This window comes from Grampus griseus (genome assembly GCF_964374135.1).
Source record: "Grampus griseus genome assembly, chromosome: 20".
In the NCBI taxonomy this organism is placed as follows: Eukaryota; Metazoa; Chordata; class Mammalia; order Artiodactyla; family Delphinidae; genus Grampus; species Grampus griseus.
The window spans coordinates 6,763,980-6,785,550 of NC_139014.1; the positions used below are offsets into that span (position 1 = coordinate 6,763,980).

A 21,571-nucleotide genomic window follows, 5' to 3' on the forward strand; every position below is an offset into this window, starting at 1 on the left:
CGTGATGTTTGTAAATGAGAAAAGGAAAGTCCCGAGATGGTAAACGATTAGTCTAGAACCAGCAACTAAATGGCCAAGGGCAGGCATAAGCAATAGGCATACCAGGTCCTCTGACTTCAAGGGCAATAGAACTTTTCCCACCACCTCATCTTTTTTTTTTTTTTTTTTTTGCGGTACGCGGGCCTCTCACTGTTGTGGCCTCTCCCGTTGCGGAGCACAGCCTCCGGACACGCAGGCTCAGCGGCCATGGCTCACGGGCCCAGCTGCTCCGCGGCCATGGCTCACGGGCCCAGCTGCTCCGCGGCATGTGGGATCTTCCCGGACTGGGGCACGAACCCGTGTCTCCTGCATCGGCAGGCAGACTCCCAACCACTGCGCCACCAGGGAAGCCCCCACCACCTCATCTTACTTTAAACCACCTACACTTCCTGGCATTGCTCAGGAGTCCTGCTAACTACAATCAATACTAGGATCTTTTTTTTTTTTTTTTTTTTTGCGGTACACGGGCCTTTCACTGTTGTGGCCTCTCCCGTTGCGGAGCACAGGCTCCGGACGCGAAGGCTCAGCGGCCATGGCTCACGGGCCCAGCCGCTCCGCAGCATGTGGGATCTTCCCGGACCGGGGCACGAACCCGTGTCCCCTGCATCGGCAGGCGGACTCTCAACCACTGCGCCACCAGGGAAGCCCTAGGATCTTTTTTAATGAAACAATGGAATTAAAATAATTTCCTACGTTCATATACAAAGCTATAACAGGTTTTAACTTTGTGACAAAATTTCTTTTCATACCACATTTAAACTGAAGAGCTGAAGCACAGAAAAGTAGATCCCTGCTGCTACTCGCCCTGCTGTTACATCTGCATGTGACTTACTCATGGACACGTAGAAGGAAGCACTCCCTAGGAATCAATGGTTTGAAAGCAAAGAGAAAGTTCAAGGCAATCAGTAGATAATGATTCCTCTTTACCATATTCCAGTGAAAAACACTGTCATCGACCCTACTGTTATTTGTTAAGATTTCAGCAGCCCTGGGGGCTCAGCAACTGGCTCCTACAGGCCCTCACCATTAGGCAACAGCACACACCTATAGGCACACCTTTCCATTTTAACAAAAACTCCGCTCCCAGTGAGGTAACTCCAGAGTTTAACTATCTCAACCGCAAAGGAGCAGACACACACAGCACTATATAATTATTTTTAATGTCCAGAGTTTATAATTCAAGGGCCAGAGCTTTCTCCCAGACTCAAGTTTATAATTGCTCAATTGGCTGGTGAGGCCAGTAGGGATACTTCTTCTTATCTAATTTGGTGTCTGGGAAGACTTCATTCAAGTCCTCAATGGTCATCTGATCAAATGGAATGATGTTCTTCATCTTCTCCAGCTAGAAAAAGACGGGAACTGTGTTAAGATAAATAGGGCTGCAGAGATGCAAAAAAGAAACCAAGGCAGGTTACCCCCACTAGGTGAAAGATGTGTGGCCGTGAAAGAGAGGAAATATAAGCAAAGGCCTAGGCTCATCCTTACCTCTTTCTTGTATTCCTCAATCCTGGTCTTAGAGAGAGACAAAAACTCAGCACAAATTTTCACCTTTTAAGAGAAGGGAGAAATTCTGTTTACAGAAACGTTATCACACAGTATGTCCTCCTCTGCTGGTTTCTTTCACTCACATAATTATTCTGAGGTTCATCCATGTTATTGCGTTTATTAATAGTTCATTCCTTTCTATTGATCCTTTAAAGTCACTCCACGTTAACCTTACTAGGAAGAAACAGAATTAAGAGAATTTTAGAATAAATAAGAGCCTCCAATACTTACATCTTTTTCTTCTTCAGCATCCACCTGGGCAGTATATTTATCCTCCGGCACAGGAACCTTCAGGGCATTAAACTACAAAACAGTGACAGTGAGTTGTCGTTAATATAACCAAGAGCCCCCCAAAAGGGCTCAAAGCTGCTAATCGTAATAGAGCGTATAAAAACACATTCTCCATTCAGGGAGGAAACCAGCATGCATCTAGGGCGTCATAGTGGAAAGAGTATTAGACTACCAAGGGAAGCTCAAGGTTCTTCTCTGCCCCATCACTAACTAACTGGAGACCTTGGACAATTCTTTATTACAGTGAGCTTCAGTTTCTTCACCTGATAAAGAGAGCTGGACTTCATGACCTCAAAGAACCCTGCAGTTCTAAAGAAATTCTGATCTGTTTTTTTTTCTAAGAATTCTGCATTTTATTGCACTCAAATAACATTGAACAGAAGACGTTTACATTATTTTTAGAAAATCCACTGATGTTGCCCAGCTTGGCATATATTTGTAAAAGACAAGGCTCATTCATTGAGATATTTGGAACTGGAAAGTATTTGACGTTGACCACAGCATAATGAATCCTCAGTGTCCAGAGTTCTAGAGATGATTATATACAAAAATCCAGAAAAATTTACTTTACACATTTATCAGTTCTATGTCACTCCTAAGTTTCCCTAAAAACATATGGCTTTATAAAAAGTAGTGTTCTAGGATTTCCCTGGTGGCACAGTGGTTAAGAATCCGCCTGCCAATGCAGGGGACATGGATTCAATCCCTGGTCCAGAAAGATCCCATATGCCATGGAGCAACTAAGCCCGTGCGCCACAACTACTGAGCCTGCGCTCTAGAGCCCATGAGCCACAACTACTGAGCTCGCATGCCACAACTACTAAAGCCTGCATGCCTAGAGCCCTTGCTCCGCAACAAGAGAAGCCACCGCAATGAGAAGCCTGCGCACCGCAATGAAGAGTAGCCCCCGCTCGCCGCGACTAGAGGAAGCTCGCGCGCAGCAGCAGAGACCCAACACAGCCAAAGAAACGTAGTGTTCTATAATTCACAATAGAAAGTAAGAGCTTTATTAGATGTTGAGTAGCAACTCTGTATTACCCAGATCACAGGTTTAGAAAATTATTGTTTTTTTCCTAATGTATTACTTTGGGTTTCACTACATTATGGTTCAGCATTAATTACTACAGTGTAACAATGCTCTCCAATGATAAATATATAAAATCTCTTTGATTTTCTTTTTAAAAATTTATTTATTATTATTATTTTCTTTGGCTGCACCACACGGCATGCAGGATCTTACTTCCCTGACCAGGGATTGAACCTGTGCCCCCTGCAGTGGAAGTACAAAGTCCGAACCACTGGACCGCCAGGGAAGTCCCCTGATTTCTCTTTTAAAAGAAACCGTAGTGGACTGGCGTAAGTCATGTTTGCATAATGGAGATGGAGGAGATGGTCTCCTTAGAAGACAGCTTAGTGTTGTGGCCCCAGCACTTAGCACTGCACCTGGCACAGAGTGGGCCCTCAATAAGCAACTGTTGAATCAACAAACTACAGATGCTGAAATTTAACATCAGAAGAGGATAGGTGAGCAAGAGATCACAGCTCCAAGGGACATTAAAAAAGACAGCAGAGAAAAGAGGAAAACAGTAAAAGGATAGAAAAATAATGTTACGTTTGTTCTAAAAGGAGACAGGTGGGGAGCTAAGAAGGAACTCAGAGTTGGCCAGAAACATCCAACTCAAGAGCCCTCTGGCTCCCAGGTTAAGGCTCTGCCATACTGTTTCCTTGGATAAGAAACCAGCTGAATGAAGAGACCCTGAAGTCTTTGCACCTATTTAACCATTTAAATCTATCATCACAAGACCTCTGGCCACACCCATCTCTCCTGAGCCTCCTTTGGATTCTGGGTGTTAATTCCACCCCTCTTTCCCCCCTGTCATCCTGCATGTGTAACTGTCCACCGTCCTGCTCCCCAAGCAGGACGTGTTACAAGACCAGAACTTTAGTTGCCTGAAGTCTCACCTTCTTCTCAAAGTCATCCACCAAGCCAGCCTTTGCCACACTGGCCTTGTAGTAAGCCCAGTCGATGGCAGGTGGCTTCTCAGGCAGAGCGGCCAACCTGATCACGTAGAAAAGCAAAAGTTAAGATTGTTCCATGAGCAACAAAAAATTCACACAGCAATTTCCCTGTTCCTTATTCCTATGGCCTGGGGCTATCATCACACTCTTCCCTTGGAGGGAGATCAAAGGAATGCAAAAAAATTACTTGTATTTGGAAAATGCATGGATTTCTTTATACTTTCTGCCGGAAGAACATCAAAAATTTATGTGCAATTCCAAAGCACATTTTGTTTCCACATTAAGTGACAGGTTAAGAGGCTCCCTCTCAGCAAGGTACTGACCTGGAGGTGAGGATCTCATTCCAGGATTTCAGGGAGTTAGCAACAGCCTTCTGGTTGGGGGGTATGATCTCCCCAAAAGCTACCCAGTCAATGGCTTTTAGAGCAAGTTTCCGTCCAGCCATCTGGAGAGCCTAGAAAATAAAACTGGTCAGATCAAAACAGGACTCTTGGAGAGGATCGTCTGAAGGGCATCTTAGAAACATTCAGGTATTTCAGAAATAGATCAGCATCATATGTGTGGGTATATCTGTCAACTAAAGGAATTAGGATTACTAAATCAGCAAGAGGACAATTTACCTTTTCAAATTCAAGGTGTGCAACCTGGCATATAAATATATTCTCTCCCCACTAGATGGTCCTCCCCCTATTCCCCAATTCCTAACCTACCAAAGCCCAGTTCTCTAGTGTTTGCACTCCATGTACCTTTGGAAATACTGGTAATGCAACAGTCATGCATTACATAAAATAATTTAAATGCATTTCCACTCAGTTTGCGTTTTATTCACTGATTCTCCAGTGCATAGAACCTGACACATACCCCCATTTCAACAAGGCTTAGTTAAATAGGGCAGACTCTCGACCAAAATTTCCTCACCTGAAAAATGGGGATAATAGCCCTGCTTACCTAAGAAGGCTGTTAAAAATATCAGATGTAATTGTGCACATCAATTTGCTCTACAATCTTATACAAACTTAAGGGGCTCTCTACCCGCTCCCTGTCAGATTAGTAATACACCTGCACCTTCCTATTCATGTCTGATGATCCCCTGCAGTGTTAGCACAAACCCTGAGTATACTGACAATATGCTTAAAAAAGGTATTCAATACATGTGTGAATGTGAGAGAAGATGGAAAGTGATTACAGCCATTTTTTTTAAAACCAGGATAGAATATGGGAAAATAGTCAACTTAAACTAAATAAGATCAATGTCAAACATTAGGAAAAAGACTGAAATGTCAAAGGTCTTTACAAGTTATGGGCTGGATTACAAGGAAGATGGAAGAAATCTTCCCCAGGATCTCAAGACACGTATCCAACACCTGCCGCTTCCTTTCACTCTCAGGATAGCTTATGTTTCCTGGAGTGGAGGTGAGGGGCATCTCTTTAAATACACCAGAGAAATAAGTGCCCTTACAGAGACTTTTCCAAGCACAGAAGATAGGGTTCATAAATGGATTGCTGTCTCTTATCTACTGCTGAATCCCCAGCGCCTAGAACAACAGATCTTGCACAGGAGGTGCTCAGTGAATATTTGCTGAATCGGTAAATGAACCCTGCACTTGAGAAGCTCTGAAAGCTCCACACGCTCGAATGCTGAAACCTTCAGGAGGGAAGGGCACAGCCCTCCAGCCTGCTGGGTGTCACTCAGCAAGCTAAAACGATCTCCCGGCAACGTTTCCGCAGCCTCCAAACAGGACTACTGAAGTCGGTCAGGCTGGGGTCGGGCTGGACGAGACAAGGTTAGTGGAAGTGCCTAAGTCAGACGCGGCAGGGTCACAGACTGGCCCCTGCGACCTCGCGCTCGGGGGAGGGGAAAGGAAGGGAGCGCGGAGCAGCAGCTACAACCGGGACACTGCCAGCAGGGCAACCGCAGGGCCCGGCGTCCTCGGTAGGGGCGCGACAAGGGTCAGGCCGAGGTTTGCAGGCGGCAGAGCAGAGGAACCCCCTGGGGTCGGACCTAACGCCCCAAACCTCACTCACCTTCACCGACCCCAGCGGCCCACAGTCCACAACACCAAAGAACGGAAGTGGGTCACCGGAAATCCTCCCCTCAGCCAGCCCCAAAGCCAAGGGGGCGGGCCCTATTTCTCAGGTCAGCCAATGGTGATGGGGGCTGGTTCCGGAAGTCCCGTCCCCGAAGGCGGGCGCCTAGCCTCTACTGCCAGGGTCCCCGGGAGCTGGTTGGGGGCGCTCCCGTCCCTCTCCGCCGGCCCCTCCCCCGCCGATGGGCCGGCCCGGCTCTCCCTGCCAAGAGATGGGCCGGCCCGGCGGCGCGCGGGCAGCGGCGGCGGCGGTGGCGGCCCAAGATGGCGGAGCTGCAACTGGACCCGGCGATGGCGGGGCTGGGAGGGGGTGGCGGGAGTGGGCTGGGCGACGGTGGCGGCCCGGGTCGCGGGCCCCCCAGCCCTCGCCCCGCTGGCCCCACGCCCCGCGGGCACGGCCGCCAGCCCACCGCCGCCGCGCAGCCGCTGGAGCCGGGTCCCGGACCGCCCGAGCGGGCAGGGGGCGGTGGAGCCGCCCGCTGGGTCCGGCTGAACGTGGGCGGCACCTACTTCGTGACCACCAGGCAGACCCTAGGCCGGGAGCCCAAGTCTTTTCTCTGCCGCCTCTGCTGCCAGGAGGACCCGGAGCTGGACTCAGACAAGGTGTGCCCCGCCCTCGGGCGCGCCCCCGGCCTTCAGACCCCCTCGTTCCTCCTAGGCTTGTCCCCCGATTCCTGCAACACGCTTCTCACTGGCGGGCACCTCGGGCCGGGACCCCTTCCTCCTCCTATTTCCCCGCCAGGCTAACCCCCGGGGCTATTCTCCCCCATCCTCAGGCGCACGCGGGCTTTCTCTCTGACGCCACCCTTCGTTCTCAGCGGCTCCTTCCCCATACTGTGCCCACCTTCACCCACGAGAACCCATTCCACACCCCTTCTCCGTATTCCTCTCTGCACCTCTCATCCCAGCCCCTCAGGTCTGCATGAGTTTTCCCCTGGCTCCTCGTCAGCCCCTCACCGCCTGTGCCAGATGCATCCAGAACTGGGTCAGGGTGAGCTAAGGCATCTTTGTAGCTTTCTCAGACTTCCTCTCGGACCCCTCTGCCAAGTTGGGTGAAAGCCTGGGTCTGATGATGGCTTCGACAGCTGCAGGAAGTGCTTCTCATGATATCACACTTCTTTCCTGTGGTCCTGGTCCCTGAGCTCCTGTCTGGTAACTGTCATTGTTTTAGGTCGATATTTGAGATCAGATACGTTCCTTGGAAAGAGGTTGTCATTTGCCAGTGCAAACCTAAGCTGACCCGTTAAGACCAGGGAAAATGAAACCCTGAGAGTGCTGTTGGGCAAGTTGCATGGCTGCTAACCAGAGAGTTGAGAGGTGACAAGGCGCCTAACCCGTTTTCAGTTTGAGCTGTTGTCTGAGTTGTTTTTTTAACTTTACACGTTCATCTTTTAGTTTCCGACTTAAAAGCATTGATCATTGCTTACAGCGCCTTGTATCCCATAGAGCACTTAGCTGTTACCTTGCAACAGAGCTAGAGTTGGGTAAACATTGGTTGATTTCATTTATTCATCTCCTGCCTCTCCTGTAATAAATCTCAGATTGAAGGAAACCTGTCCTGCCCTAACTTTAAAGAGTTTCCAAAACCTTGCTTATTCTAAAGGAATTATTTGATCTACCCCAAATTGTCCTTGTTGCAGTAGAAGCCAGTTTCTTCTTGTTCCCTTTACTGTAAAGATGAGTAGGATTAAAACTGCTCAGAGCCAAGTCCTGGCTGTGCCAAGCTTCCTGTGGGCACAGATCTGGAGTGTGTGAGTTACAGCTGCCAATGCAGACTCCCACGGTTGTTGGCCCTGAGTTCTGGAGCATTGCCAACTGAACAGAGGTTTTCTTAGAATTAGGAATGTGATTCAGGCACAATAGAGAAGTCAGAATGTCCATCTCAAGCAAAAATTTAGATCATGCAACTATGGCATTTTCTTCCTCGGTTTCTTTATAACAAGTATCCCAAAGGAAGAATGTTGGTAATTGCGTCAGAGTAAAAATTTTAGAAGTTCAAGTTAATGCCTAGATGATGAATATGACTGTACATCTGTAACACCCTCCCTGAAATGATCTTGAAGTACAAGATACACAAAGCTAGGCTTCTTGCCAATAGTTTGTGATAAATATCTAGCAAAACTTGCCCTCTCACTCGTGTATTGTGACAGAGAGGTGGAAACCGTGCCCTGACTTAGCCTGAAAGCTCCACAGTGATACCCTTATGTTTGGTTGACAGGACGAGACAGGGGCCTATCTGATTGACAGGGACCCTACCTACTTTGGTCCTATCCTGAACTACCTCCGCCATGGGAAGCTCATCATTACGAAGGAGTTGGCAGAAGAAGGTAAGAACGATGTTTGCATTGGGCGTTTTCAAAGTTCAGGTCAAATCTTTAGAGCTGTTTCACAGATTTGAAATTTTTTTTCCCCACAGATTTTATTTTATTTTATTTTTTTCTGGCCGCGCCGTGCGGCCTGTGGGATCTTAGTTCCCCAACCAGCGATTGAACCCGTGCCCCCTGAATTGGGAGCGAGAAGTCATTCCACTGGACCGCCAGGGAAGTCCTGAGATTTGAATTTTGAGGTTTTCATCAAACTCACGTGCAGTAGATAGTGTAGGAAAGCTTTACGAAAATAAATAGGGAGCCTCCAATTACCTGGTCTCGTCCGAGAGGGTCTTGAAGGAGCCCCTTTCGGTTCGCTTCAGCCTCCTTCGGGAGAAGGAAGCTACGTAGCTCAGCTTTGGAGATAGCTTTGGAGTTTTTTCTGAACCTGCAGAATTGTCAGGACCCCTTTTTACATTTACTTATTGCTAGCCGTGAATGTCCACAGCCTGAAGCAACAAATCTCTGACATTTAGCTATTCGTACTTTCAATTTTAGTTTGAACTTGCAGCTGTAAAAGAAATAATAATAAAGGCTTGGCCTCATTTCTTTTAAGACTGGTCTCATGCTTCCTTGTAAATTTTTGCATCTGACCTAATTCATTCTCCAGCCCGTTGTCAGGTGCGTCGTTATTTGACTCATCTTTTTGGTTTGTACAGCATTTGGACCGTAAGTGGGTCTAGACATCTTTCTAAAAGGCTGTCTTGGGGGTGGGATAGGGAGGGTGGGAGGGAGACGCAAGAGGGAGGAGATATGGGGATATATTTATATGTATAGCTGATTCACGGTTATAAAGCAGAAACTAACACACCATTGTAAAGCAATTATACTCCAATAAAGATGTTAAAAAAAAAATAAAAATAAAAAATAAAAGGCTATCTTGGTCTCACTGAGGCATTCCGTTGAAGACTGGGGCCTGCCCCTAGAGCCAGGGCACCCTGACCTGGGAGCTTTAGCTCTGCGTGAGAAAGCTGTAATGGCCGTGCTAATTAATGAAGTGGCTGCAGAACACTGCTGCTAAAACCAGTCAAGAGGAATCACTCTCCCTTTTTTTTTCTCCTTAACATTTCAAACGCATACAAAGTAATGGGAATAGTGCAGTAAATTCCACCCAGCATCCAGCTTCAGCAATTACCAACTCATGGGTGCTCTTGTTTCTTGAAAAGAGGGATCTGAAGCATCTTTTCTAATGCCTTAAAAAAATTCATTTTGAAATAATTTCAGATTTAGAGAAAAGAACTCCGTTTACCCAGATTCACCAATTTTTAACATTTTTTGGTCATATTTGCATTACAGTACATTCTCTGTTTCCTCCTCCCCGCTCTTTTTCCTCTCCCTCTTCTAATTTCAGAACTATTTGAGACTAGGTTACAGACTTCACCCCTTAATGCTGCAGTGTGTACTTCTCAAGAACAGGACATTCTCTCACATAACCACAATACAGTTATCAAATTCAGGAAACTTAATATTGATGAACACCTTAACTATAGCTTATATTCTAATTTTATCAGTTGTTCCATTAATGGTCTTCATAGCAAATTTTATTCCTGGTGCAGGATCACACATCCCATTTAGTTATCCTGTCTCAGGCCTTTGATATTTTGTTTGTTTTTGTTTTATTTATTTATTTATGGCTGTGTTGGGTCTTCGTTTCTGTGCGAGGGCTTTCTCTAGTTGTGGCGAGCGGGGGCCACTCTTCATCGCGGTGCGCGGGCCTCTCACTGTCGCGGCCTCTCTTGTTCTGGAGCACAGGCTCCAGACGCGCAGGCTCAGTAGTTGTGGCTCACGGGCCTAGTTGCTCCGCGGCATGTGGGATCCTCCCAGACCAGGTCTCGAACCCGTGTACCCTGCATCGGCAGGCAGATTCTCAACCACTGCGCCACCAGGGAAGCCCAGGCCTTTGATTTTGTTTAGCATGGGATTCTTTTCTTTTGGATTGAACCCAGGGCCTTGGCAGTGAAAGCTGCGAGTCCTAACCACTGGACCGCCAGGGAAGTCCTATGCATGGGATTCTTTCAATGACTGCCTCTTATATTGTTCAAATAATAAGCATCTTGTTAAATTTGGTCCACATAAATTTACACACACACACACACACACACACAAACACACAGACCTTTGGTCATTTTTAGGACAAACTGGGCAGAAATTGCAAGCTCAAGAGTTGTCCAGTGGGACTAGTTCCAGGAACTAAGTGACATATGGTAAAGGTGTCCTGCAGCTCACGGGCAGGTGCAGGGAGAGCAGGGGAAGGTGCCAGGTGGGAAACTGCAGGGGTGAAACGGAGTAAACAGAGCACTGTTGACTCACTGCCATTGGGGAAGAGGTCACGGTGCACACCAAACAGCAAAGAAACATTTCCCAGGCTGAAGGAGTTAGACTAGACTTGCATTTGAAAGATAGAGTTCTTAGCAAGCTCATGAACTCCAGCCTCTTCCTGCCGTTTTCTGGGGACTTGACACACATCTAACTACAGTTTTGGTCCTTCTAGGTGTGCTGGAGGAAGCGGAGTTTTATAACATTGCGTCTCTCGTGCGACTTGTTAAGGAAAGGATACGGGACAACGAGAACAGAACTTCACAGGTAATGGGTTTTGAGCTCTTAAGGGGAAGCTATCCCAAGTGGCTCTCTTTGTCCATGTGTCTGGGTGTGACTTGAAATGGATGATGTGATCTCTGGATGATGGCCAGAGCCCTGCCTTTCCCCGTAGAGCCGGAGGTCTCTGTGCGGAACACCGCCCGTCTGCCAGACAGACAGCGTGTACTCTGCCAGCCTTGTTCAGAACAAGGAAACAGAGGAGAAGAAATCACAAAGTAGACGAAACAGCCCCGTGTCCCCTTAGCAGAGCGGGAGGTCGTGGCCGCTCTCCATTTGGCAGTGGGAGGAGCCACTGCACTTGAGGTTCAAAGCCTGTTCTTTCCGGCGGAGTATCTGTCTCCCTTCATGTCCACGTGGAGGCCAAACAAGGCCTTGCTTCCGCCTGTTGGCTTCTGTTTATTAGGACCAGCCTTCAGCCTGTGGCCATGTCACATCGAGCTCCTGACAGCCTCTTGAAACCAGTCATGGCATAGACTTTGCAAGTGGTTTGCGAATCATGCTTCGAAGAAAATAATGTCAAGCTTCTCTTTTTATGATGAAGTCTGGATTTTTATGCTAACCTAGTAGATATGGTAACAAAAATCAAACAGAATTTGCCACATAGTTTGAGAACAGAACGGAAGGCAGTGAGGCACTCTTACCTCATTTCATGTCTCGTCACCCATCATGTGTCCTAAGTAAGTGGCCACAATAGCTTCTGTTAGGCCCTGGGGACCCCAACTGATAGGAGAAGGTCCACGCCTTCAAGAAGCTTAAAGTCTAGCAAGAAACACAGACACTCCCTTTCGTGTATTTAGGCTCTATTTTAAGAGAGTTTAGCTGCAGTAACGGGGCAGAGTTGGACTCCAGCATGACTTGCCTCTTATCCCATCAGATACCGGTGGTGGTCGCTTCCTTGAGATCTAATCTATTGCAGTATAGAATTTTCCTTGAAATAAGAAGGCAGTATGTTCCTTTTCAAAAGTAAAAAATAGTTCCTTGCTCTTTCTGTGTAAGACTTCAGATATCAAAATTTTTCTGGCTCTAAATGGAATTATCTGGATGAATAACGGACACCTATGCTAAAAAATGAACTCTCTTATACATTTTATCTCTAGCACTTTGCAAAGGTGGAAAGGCTTATTCATTTAGTTCTCTTACATCTGCCCAATGGCAGAAAGGCTTCTTTTTAATGTTCAAAGATGAACTTGTATTTGGTTTGCAGATTACCATATGAAATATGATCTAGTGTCACCAGTCTTTCTGCCATCTCATAGTATATTTACATGGCATCTTTCACTATTATAGACACTTAATAGATCAGACGTTCTGAGAATATTGCCTCATCCTCAGTTTTCCACATTCCAAAAAACCCCTTTGATTGCTTAATATAAATATTGATGGTACCATAGAGTATGTCATTTGAAACCATTCGAATCATGGCCCCTGAACACTCAGTTCTTTGCCATTAGCAAATTCCTTGAGAGCATCGTTAGATTTCTATTTGATGACAGCAGTTAATTAGTTCTCTAGATTCTGAGGCTTGTGGATTTATACCCAGTTGGAAGCTTTTTTATTCTAGGAATGTCAAGACCCTTTTGATGTTAATTGATCTTTCCATCTGTCCTCTTTATTTAGTGGAACTCTGGGCAATGGATTTGATGTTGTTCAATGACGTCCCCTTTTGCATTTGTCCCAAGTGGCTCTAAGGCTGAGTGTGGATTTCCGTGGCTGTCCCTTCAAACACGTTATCTCCTTTAACTTGTCTGCTTTGAAAGGAGACGCACATGGCAGACGATAGGGCGAAGCCCAAGATGTGGGGGACCTACTCTGCCCTTTCTCAGTGACCTCACACCTCTTTTACTGGCTGCCACCATTCTATTACTCTGCCGTCCTTGGTAGTATTTTTTGCTAGGTGATTAATCTTGGTGCATTTGAGAGCACCAATGGTTTACTTTGGAAGAGAATAAAAAAGAGGCAGCACAGATATCTTAAATACCTGGGACTTTGACAGCTGTGGCCACTCTCAGGTCTTTCGGATGCTCTCCATCTTACAATATAAGACATCTGGTTGTTTCCGAAATGCGTGACTAGAGTAATTGGAATTGTCAGAAGATTTGTCCTGTATTTTACATGGAAGAAAATTTTTTTTACCTTAGCACCTTGTTTAATGGTAGCTGTACCTCATTTAGAAGGACAAAGTATACAAGAAAGATTATAATGTTGTCAGGCCGATCTGGGCTCAAGTCCCAGCTCTACCTCCAATCCACTTAATCGCTGTACAGCTTGGGCAAGATACTGTGCTCCGAACACCAGTGTCCCATGTGTAGAAGGAAGCCAACACCTGCCTTCCAGGACTGCAGTGAAGACTAGAGGAGAAGGGTGTCACACTTGGGGCTTGTAGCACTCGGTGATCAGTAGCTGCTTTTATTTTTCCAGTATTCCCCAAGTTGTTCTAAAATGAATTTTCTAGGTAGCTGAAGCCAGCTTGTCCTTTTGAAAAAGTGTTAAGTTTTCATCATTCTTAAGGGAACAGTCCATATTTCCTTAAAATCCGATTGAACACAACTGACCCCTCTCTCCATGACCAGGAGTCATTGTTGTGAACCTGGGTTGCTGTTTGTGCCTTATGCCCTCTGGGATGGGTAGTGAGTGGGCAGCTTTGCACCCAACACTGAATGGTCCCAGATTGCTAAATACCGAGTCCTCCTGTGCGCCTGTAATTGTCCTTCTGGGAACTGGAACTTCCATCTGGCGAGCTTGCCTCCCTGCAGCCACCCTGGCTCTCTCGTGACTGGCGTCTCGTCCCCCATGGGCCAGATCACAAGTGTCAGTGAAGTGCAGGGGCCTTAGTGCTGCGGCCGTGGGGCATCGATTTGAGTTGCTCTGCCTTTTGGCTTTCGGTTCTAACTTACGTTCTAGAGAGTTGAGTCTGGCCAGCAAATGGCCTTTCTCTGAATCTTTGACACCAACTGGGTGACCAACAGTTCAATCCTGTCCCTACCCTGACCACCCAGAGTCAGCATCAGACTCCACGGGTCTCAGATGCCAGTCATAAGTCTGGGTCTCCAGCCACCTGCACTCTGTCTGGCTTGGTGACAAATTCGGGGGCTCCCACAATGCCCCCTTCACGTTCAGTAATTTACTAGACTTAACTCGTGGAATTCAGGAAATGTTCTACTTACTATAGTTTATTATGAAGGATACAAATGAACAGCCAGATGGAGAGATTCATGGGGTGAAGTCCTAAAGGGTCCTGAGCACAGGAGCCTCTGTCCCCGTGTAGTCAGCACGCGCCAGCCCCCAGCTGCGCAACACACGGATGTGTTTGCCAACCTGGAAGCTCCCTGAACCCCATCGCTTTTTTCAGGACGTTCCATTTGGTAGGGAAGGTTGATTATATCATTGGCCTTTGGTAATTGAACTCAATCTCTAGCCCCTCCCCCTTCCCCCAGGGTCACAGGATGGGGCTGAAAGTTCTAATCCTCTAACTCCCTCAGTCTTTCTGGTGACCAGCTCATTAGCATACAAAAGACACTCCCCCCATTTATTTATTTATTTGTTTGTTTGTTTTGGTTGCAGCGTGAGGGATCTTTTAGTTGCGGCATGCGGACTCTTAGTTGTGGCATGTATGTGGGATCTAGTTCCCCGACCAGAGATCGAACCCGGGCCCCCTACATTGGGAGCGAGGAGTCTTACCACTGGACCACGAGGGAAGTCCCCAAAAGATACTTCTGTCACTCGAGTTTCCAAAGGTTTTAGGAGGTCTGTGCAAGGAACCAGGAACAAAGACCAAATATTTTTTATTATACACATATATATAGCAGGAATGTTACCATGTAACACTGAAACACTTCCAGGTAGCTTCAGCAGAGGGTAGAATAGCTTGAACATGTGTATATTATGGGGTCCCTATTTAATGTATTATTCCCATATATAAGGTATCATTCTGGATAAACCAAGATATGGTCTGCATTTTCAGCGTGTATGTCAGCTATAGTGACTGAAGAAGAAAATGTGACTTTCTTGTCCAGAGCAGTTTTACTCTTATTTTCTACTTTGGGAAATAGATGAAGTCTTCAGTTTATCAGCATATGGTCACTCACATGATTCATCCCTCCAGAGTTCAGGATTATTTTATTTTATTCATGTTCTTGGACCCCTTATTTTCTTCTTGGGTAAGTTTTTATTGAAAAACTACAGTGCTGCTTGCAAAGGGGATAGTGGGTGGCCGCCAAGAAAAAAATTCCAAGCAAACTCCTTTCCAGTCTTTATTTTTTGGAGAGTCTCACCGAGGCAGCTGCAAACTGCTGTGCCCTTGAAACCGGTCCTCAAAGTCTGTGTGTGGTTGTCACAGGGCCCCGTGAAGCACGTGTACAGAGTCCTGCAGTGCCAAGAAGAGGAGCTCACGCAGATGGTGTCCACTATGTCTGATGGTTGGAAATTCGAACAGGTAATGTTTCTTTCGTGGGAGCAGCCCTGTATCTCAGTCTCGGAGCCAGTCACCGTCTGTAGCCAGTTAATCACCCTGGGAGTCGGGTGGGGGCCAGGTGTGATCCTGTTCCAAAACGGAGAAAGAGCCGCTCCACGTGGACTCTTTGCGTGGTAGGACGTGATGAGTTGGGGAGAGCTGAGGGTAGGCTTGTGTCTCCCAGCTTCATATCCAGAGTTTCCGCGTGGTTCTGCCGAGAGAGAGCCAGCCAGTTTGTTTAGGCTTGAAAGTGCCTCTCTGGGCTTTTTTCCCTCAGAGGGATTCCTTTCGAAAGTGCTGTGTTTCTAAAGCAGAAACTAACACACCATTGTAAAGCAATTACACTCCAATAAAGATGTTAAAAAAGAAGTGCTTTGTTGACACCTTCTAGAATAAGTAGCTAAAGAAGACCAGGGTTTAGCAACAACCCTCCCTTTGCTTATCCCAGGGTCAGATCTTCATCCTTCCGAGTGTGTGCGCCATCCACCATGCACGGCGTGGTGAACAGCTGTGATGTGAAGGGATCAGACATCAAGGAGGATGGCGAGGTCCTTTCCGTTCACTCTGGGTTTCTCTTCTTTAGCTTTGTGCCTGTGACCTGACTGAGGCCTCAAAACAGTGTCTGAGAGCCAGGATTTTACTGCTTTCTTCCACTAGATGGCAGAATTGTTCATCTGTTGTCTTCAAGGGAGGCTGAGCATGAACAGAATGACTGTGTTATAAATTCAATGAATCATGCCTGTTTTTAGGTAGATTTAAGAGGTCAGCTGAACTGTCACCATAAGCTTACCTTCTTAAATAACAGTTACTCTATGTGTTAACAGTATTATGTTATAGATCAAACACACAGGTGTCTCTGTCTTCAGAACCAATACTGGATGATTCCTCACACTCAGCTCCACTGCAGAATCAGTGCTACCTGTATGTGGCAGCCTAGTTCTTGTTCAGGTGTTCTTCAAAATGTCACCATACTTCCACTCCAGAAGTAGTTTTTCCCTGGTATAAAGTTTCAAAGACAAAGGATATTATAACAACTTTTTTTTTTTTAATAAAAAATTATTTATTTATTTTTGGCTGCATTGGATCTTCATTGCTGCACTCGGGCTTTCTTCAGTTTCGGCGAGCGGGGGCTACTCTTTGTTGTGGCTCGCAAGCTCTAGAGCTCAGGCTCAGTAGTTGTGGCGCACGGGCTTAGTTGCTCCGCGGCACGTGGGATCTTCCCGGACCAGGGATTGAACCTGTGTCCCCTGCCTTGGAAGGTGGATCCTTAACCACTGTGCCACCAGGGAAGTCCCTATAACAACTTTTTAAAACTATTCTTTGTGAAACTAATGAATAATTTATCCTGCTGTTTTTCTCATCTTATTGATGTGCTGTGGGAGGACCAAGTCTGCTCCCTTTGACTCCATTACATGGAGGAGGAAGTTAAGGCCCAGGAAGGCTGAGGTGTCCGCAGCCCGGTCATACAGCAAGTCAGCCATGGTCTCCCGACTTGAGGCCTTGCAGACTTGCCAGGATGACCACACCCTCGGGCTCAGCTTCTCCCTCTCTGCATCCGTATTTCCTCTTTAGACTAGAGCTCGAGTTCAATTCACCAAAAAGGTTAGAAGTTGCAGCAGCATTTGGCTTGAGCAGCTCTTCAGTGACTCTCGCGTGGTGCTTTCCAGAGCCTCCCGAGCTCTGGTCTCCTGTCTAGGGCTTCTGCTTAAAGATGAGCCAGCTCTGTGTAGGTGTTTTGGCTGAAGCAAGTGTCCGTTTTCATTCACAGAAGCATTCTATTTCCCCTCAATGTTTGCTAGAAGGAATAATGTGACCGTATCAATCCTGGCTGCTGCCTTTGGCACTGTTTCAAGTGCTTGGGTGAGGGGACAGTGGCAGAACTCACACTTTTCTTTGGGGAAGCCTGGTGCACAGCTGGGATCCAGTTATCCCCTGGGGCCTTGATAGACCCAGAGAATTCTTCATCCTTTGAGCAGCAACACAACAAAAGTTCAGTGAGGAGGAGGGTTTGATTTGTGTGCCACTTAAATATTTTAAGATCACTATTTGTATGTTCACCATATTCTTGTTTTATCAGCTAATCAGCATCGGATCTTCCTATAACTATGGAAATGAGGATCAGGCAGAATTCCTCTGTGTTGTCTCCAGAGAATTAAATAATTCTACCAATGGCATTGTCATTGAGCCGAGCGAGAAGGCAAAGGTAAGTTCCTTCACCCGACTTTCGTCTCTGACCCTTTGCTCTCAGCCCCTGCGCAGGCCTTGCCTGAACTGTTGCTCACAGGTTCTTCCCTTTCCTTCTCAAGCCAGCTTTGCATTTCCCCTTCATTTTGGCCTTTTGACTGTTGTAATTTATTTTTCTTTCTTGGCTGTGTTGGGTCTTTGTTGCTGTACGCAGGCTTTCTCTAGTCGCGGCGAGCGGGGGCTACTCTTCGTTGCAGTGTGCGGGCTTCTCACTGTCGTGGCTTCTCTTGTTGCAGAGCACGGGCTCTAGGCGCACGGGCTTCAGTAGTTGTGGCTCGTGGGCCCTAGAGCGCAGGCTTAGTAGTTGTAGCGCACGGGCTTAGTTGCACGGGCTTAGTTGCTCTGTGGCATGTGGGATCTTCCCAGACCAGGGAATGAACCTGTGTCCCCTGCATTGGCAGGCGGATTCTTATCCACTGCGCCACCAGGGGAGCCCCTGACTGTTGTAAATTAAATCAGGACTTTTGGAGCAGTGACAGAGGCTTTTAGTTAGGACATGTGAACCAAAATAGGGTGACTTTTCCCAGCCTCTGTCAAATCAATGAAAAAGCTTATGGCCATTAATTACTATAAGGTGAGAATTCTGAAACTCAAAATTGGAAAGTATTTCACCTTTATATTTTGAAACTGTTCTCTCTCTCTCTCTTTCTCTGCCATCTCAAGAGAAAAGGAGTTTGGTTACCTTTGTGATTCCCCCGCCCCCTGACGCCCTGAAGTTACTGGAAAATGGTTGCACACTGTTACCTTTTTTCCTCCACTGTGCCCCCTCGTACACAGACACACATACATGCTTCTAAATCATCAGTATGTGGTGAGCCCGGACCGTGTCCTTTCCCACAGGGGAAGTGGTCCAACAACACGTAAACTTAGGCGTGGCCGTGTTCAGCAAAAGTCTTTTACAACTGCAGTGCTTCAGGGGCGGTTGCCTGGCTTCCTGGGGTAACAGCGATTGTCGTGCTGCTCCGTGGGGTCCAGTGGAAAGCGGCTCCGGGGCTCTTTCTCTTCCCTTGGCGGTCTGGTAAGCAACCACCGCCCAAAAGCAGTCTGCATCCAGCCTCCAAGCCTCAGCCCTCTTCCCCACCTTCCCCTTCCAGATTCTTCAGGAGAGAGGATCTCGGATGTAAAGTCCGGAGTCCTAACCGACGAGAGAGCAACCCAGCAGAGCACCTCTGTGAAGTTAAATCTTGCTCCTGTACAGTAACCGAGCTACTGCAAAGCAAAGCTGAGCCTGGCCCCCTGGTGGAGAAGTGTTCTGGTCAAAACCAAAGGAACCCCAGCCCCACCCACAGGAACCGGAAGACAGAGGCCGCTTCCGGCTGCAGAATACCTTTTCAGTACCTGCTTCTGTTTTCTTAGCCAATGTTACAACAAATCTTTATGAGAGCAGCTGGGCCGGGTTCTCAGCTGGAGCTGATCTAGGGCTAGGGGGAGGGGAAGAGGAAGGCCTAGGTCTTTGCACATATGCTGTGCTTCAAGGAAGCTGGAGCAAAGGAAGAGGTTTTTCCCTGCGCCGTGCCATGTTTCCACCTGAGTGGGCCACGTCGGACATTAGCAGCCGCTTTGTAACACCATCTTTCCCGGCCCATGCCCCCCCAAATAATGCAGCAGATGCAAAGGGTTCTAGCTTCAGGTTGTTGAACTGAGGTTTGGATAGAGTTGCCAGAGTACCCCACATTCCTATGAACAAAGCCTCTTGGAGGAGGGGGAGGATAGGGTGTCCTTGGTGGTGGTTGGAGACTGGGGATTGCAGCTCTGGATTCGGGGCACCCAGCTGCTACCATGTTCAGCTTTGCGTCATTTGTCTCCAGCAGCCTGGACCCCCCAGATAGCTTGCTTTCTCCCCAAGAAGAGGTTTGAGGCAGGCGGCACCTGCGCCGAATCAGACAGACAGACAGGCGCTTTAGGTAGTTGATGTAACTGCTTCTGCAGCCTTTTCTTGCCCTGCATTGGCCCATCTTCCTTCCCTGACTTTTTAAACTGGGGCTGAGGGTAAAGGGACTTTGGACCCTCGATGGCTTGGGGTGGGGCCGGCTGTTTTCTTTGAAAGTTGCCAAATGTGTTATATTGTCGTATCCAAAAGTGGTATCATTTTTGTGATCGTCTCTTGGAAATGCCTTGACCAAAAGTGCGATATTTGTGTCTCTTCTTGGTTTCTGACCTGGGCGGCGTCAGTGAGCCCCACCCCCCACCATCCCCCATAGTGTGTGTGGGTTTGCTGGGCAGTCTGAGGACTCCCCCGTCTCTGACCTAGCCCTCACCACCACTTCTTTCTGTGGAGTGCCAAGGCGTCGAGGATCAAACGCTGTTGGACCCAGAGGAGGAAAGCCCTCCTTTGGGCTGTGCCCTCGGAGCTGGTAACTGGACTCTCTAAGCTTTTGAGTCTCGATGAGCAGTCGTGGAACGCAAAGGGACCAGAGAATCCTGACTTTGCCCCGGGTGACTTTCTTAGGGTGGCAGATGGTCTGGAGGAGGGGGAGGTGCCCGTGGGGAATGCTCCATCCATAAGAGCCCCTCAAGCCCATGGCTCCTGGGCGCCTTCAAAGCTGAGGTTCTCTCTGCTCCACAGCTCAGCTGCTTACTGCGTGGGTCTGGGGTCATGGTGTTTTGGAAATGACTATCGACTAAGCCAAATGTCTTCCGAGCCTGTGACCTGCCCCTGCCCAGGTGGCCTGACCCTTCTCCAGGATTCGCACATTGCCCTCATGTGTCTGTGTAGAGTAGGGTAGGAGTGTGTATCCAGGGCGTCTGCTGACACGCCATGTCTGCGCACCAACGTGAACGTGCACGTCGGCACCTCGGAAGTCTGGCCCGAGCCCAGGATTTTTACAGTTGTAAAACGTTAGAGGAACTTCTACCTACAATAAAAACAGTCACCCCTTCAGAAAGGTGACAGATGTCCATCCTGTCATCTTTCAGGGAAAAAAAAGATTTTGAGTGAGTCAAGGAAAAGCTGCCCTGAGTAGCACAGAGCGATGGGCGAGGTGCTCTTTGGCCGATCTGAATAAGAACCGTCGGACTGAAAGGAGGGGAAGCAGCTGCATGTGGGGCCTCGCGGCCAATCAGGTTTGCTTTCTGGGGCTCACCTGATGGTCAGCCTCTGGTCCCAAGCCAGCAAGGAGGAGCGAGGAGGCGCGGGCCAGCACCTCAGGATGCACTGTTTCTTTCATCATGCTTCTCAGAGGTCCACCGTGGAGCCTGCGAAAAGACTGCTGAGCCCCTTGCTAAGTGATCTGAGGAACTAGAGGGCTGCCTTTCACCAAGCTTCCCTCCTCCCGGCAACCCCATGACAATTTCAGTTGTTCCAACGCTCCAGGAATCTGAGAGTGATTCGTTTCTTAAGGTTTCTGGAAAAGTGTTTTACCCAAGCCCTTTATGAACCTAGTTGGTGTTTTTTTCTTGAAAGCCTTCTCCCTCCGGGGGAGTAACTTCAGGCAGAGGTCTGGCCATGGGCTGGGGGGTATCACATGACCAGTGACCCACGCTCTCCAGCTGCCCAGGGCTGCCACGTGGGGAGTGTCTCCCTGCTTCCTTCCCTGCCCAGGTCCGAGGCCGTGGGTGATGCAGGCCAGACCCAGGGAGCAGCCTGGCGTCTCCTGAGTGATGACCCCGAAGCCCGCTTCCATCTTCTCCTCAGAACCTGCTCTTTTTTGGCAGTGAGGCAGGGCCCAACCTCCTCTAGAGTAACTTAGTTTCTGCACAATTTTAACTGATCTCAGGGGTGTCCGTGAGGTGCAGAGGAGGAAGGGACAGAGATGCTGAGGGAGTAGGGCTGAGAAGTCACCCACACCCTCCAGCATGGCCTTTGAGCCAGGCCTTAGGGACCATGCCTGTCACTTGTGGGTGCCCTTTGTTACCATTTGTGTGTTTGAATAAAGTCTGAAATGCTGTGACCCCTTTTTTTTTCTCTCTGGTCAATAAAGACATGAAACAGA

At 47.9% G+C, this 21,571-nt stretch overlaps 2 protein-coding genes across 2 annotated transcripts; one reads left to right on the top strand and one right to left on the bottom strand.

Moving 5' to 3' along the window:
* Positions 1 to 1,180: 1,180 nt before the first annotated feature.
* On the bottom strand, positions 1,181 to 5,981 carry ATP5PD (ATP synthase peripheral stalk subunit d). The gene is made up of 6 exons (XM_082678984.1): positions 5,920 to 5,981; positions 4,218 to 4,348; positions 3,838 to 3,934; positions 1,816 to 1,887; positions 1,525 to 1,587; positions 1,181 to 1,381 (listed from the first exon to the last, which is right to left on the bottom strand). The coding sequence occupies exons 2-6, from the start codon at positions 4,337 to 4,339 to the stop codon at positions 1,250 to 1,252; spliced, it is 486 nt and encodes a 161-aa protein (XP_082535110.1). The 5' UTR covers positions 4,340 to 4,348; positions 5,920 to 5,981; the 3' UTR covers positions 1,181 to 1,249.
* A 264-nt stretch (positions 5,982 to 6,245) lies between these two features.
* Positions 6,246 to 21,571, top strand: KCTD2 (potassium channel tetramerization domain containing 2; the record flags this gene model as incomplete). Its single annotated transcript, XM_082678983.1, has 6 exons — positions 6,246 to 6,584; positions 8,200 to 8,308; positions 10,839 to 10,930; positions 15,282 to 15,377; positions 17,473 to 17,598; positions 18,734 to 21,571. The coding sequence occupies 6 exons, from the start codon at positions 6,246 to 6,248 to the stop codon at positions 18,761 to 18,763; spliced, it is 792 nt and encodes a 263-aa protein (XP_082535109.1). The 3' UTR covers positions 18,764 to 21,571.

What these genes read in the sequence shown, in the direction of transcription:
- ATP5PD (XM_082678984.1), bottom strand. Translation starts at nt 4,339, where the DNA reads ATGGCTGGACGGAAACTTGCTCTAAAAGCCATTGACTGGGTAGCTTTT. An exon ending in AATGAGATCCTCACCTCCAG is followed by an intron (nt 3,935 to 4,217) that starts GTCAGTACCTTG and finishes CTACGTGATCAG; the next exon opens with GTTGGCCGCTCTGCCTGAGA. An exon ending in ATGCTGAAGAAGAAAAAGAT is followed by an intron (nt 1,588 to 1,815) that starts GTAAGTATTGGA and finishes TTCTCTTAAAAG; the next exon opens with GTGAAAATTTGTGCTGAGTT.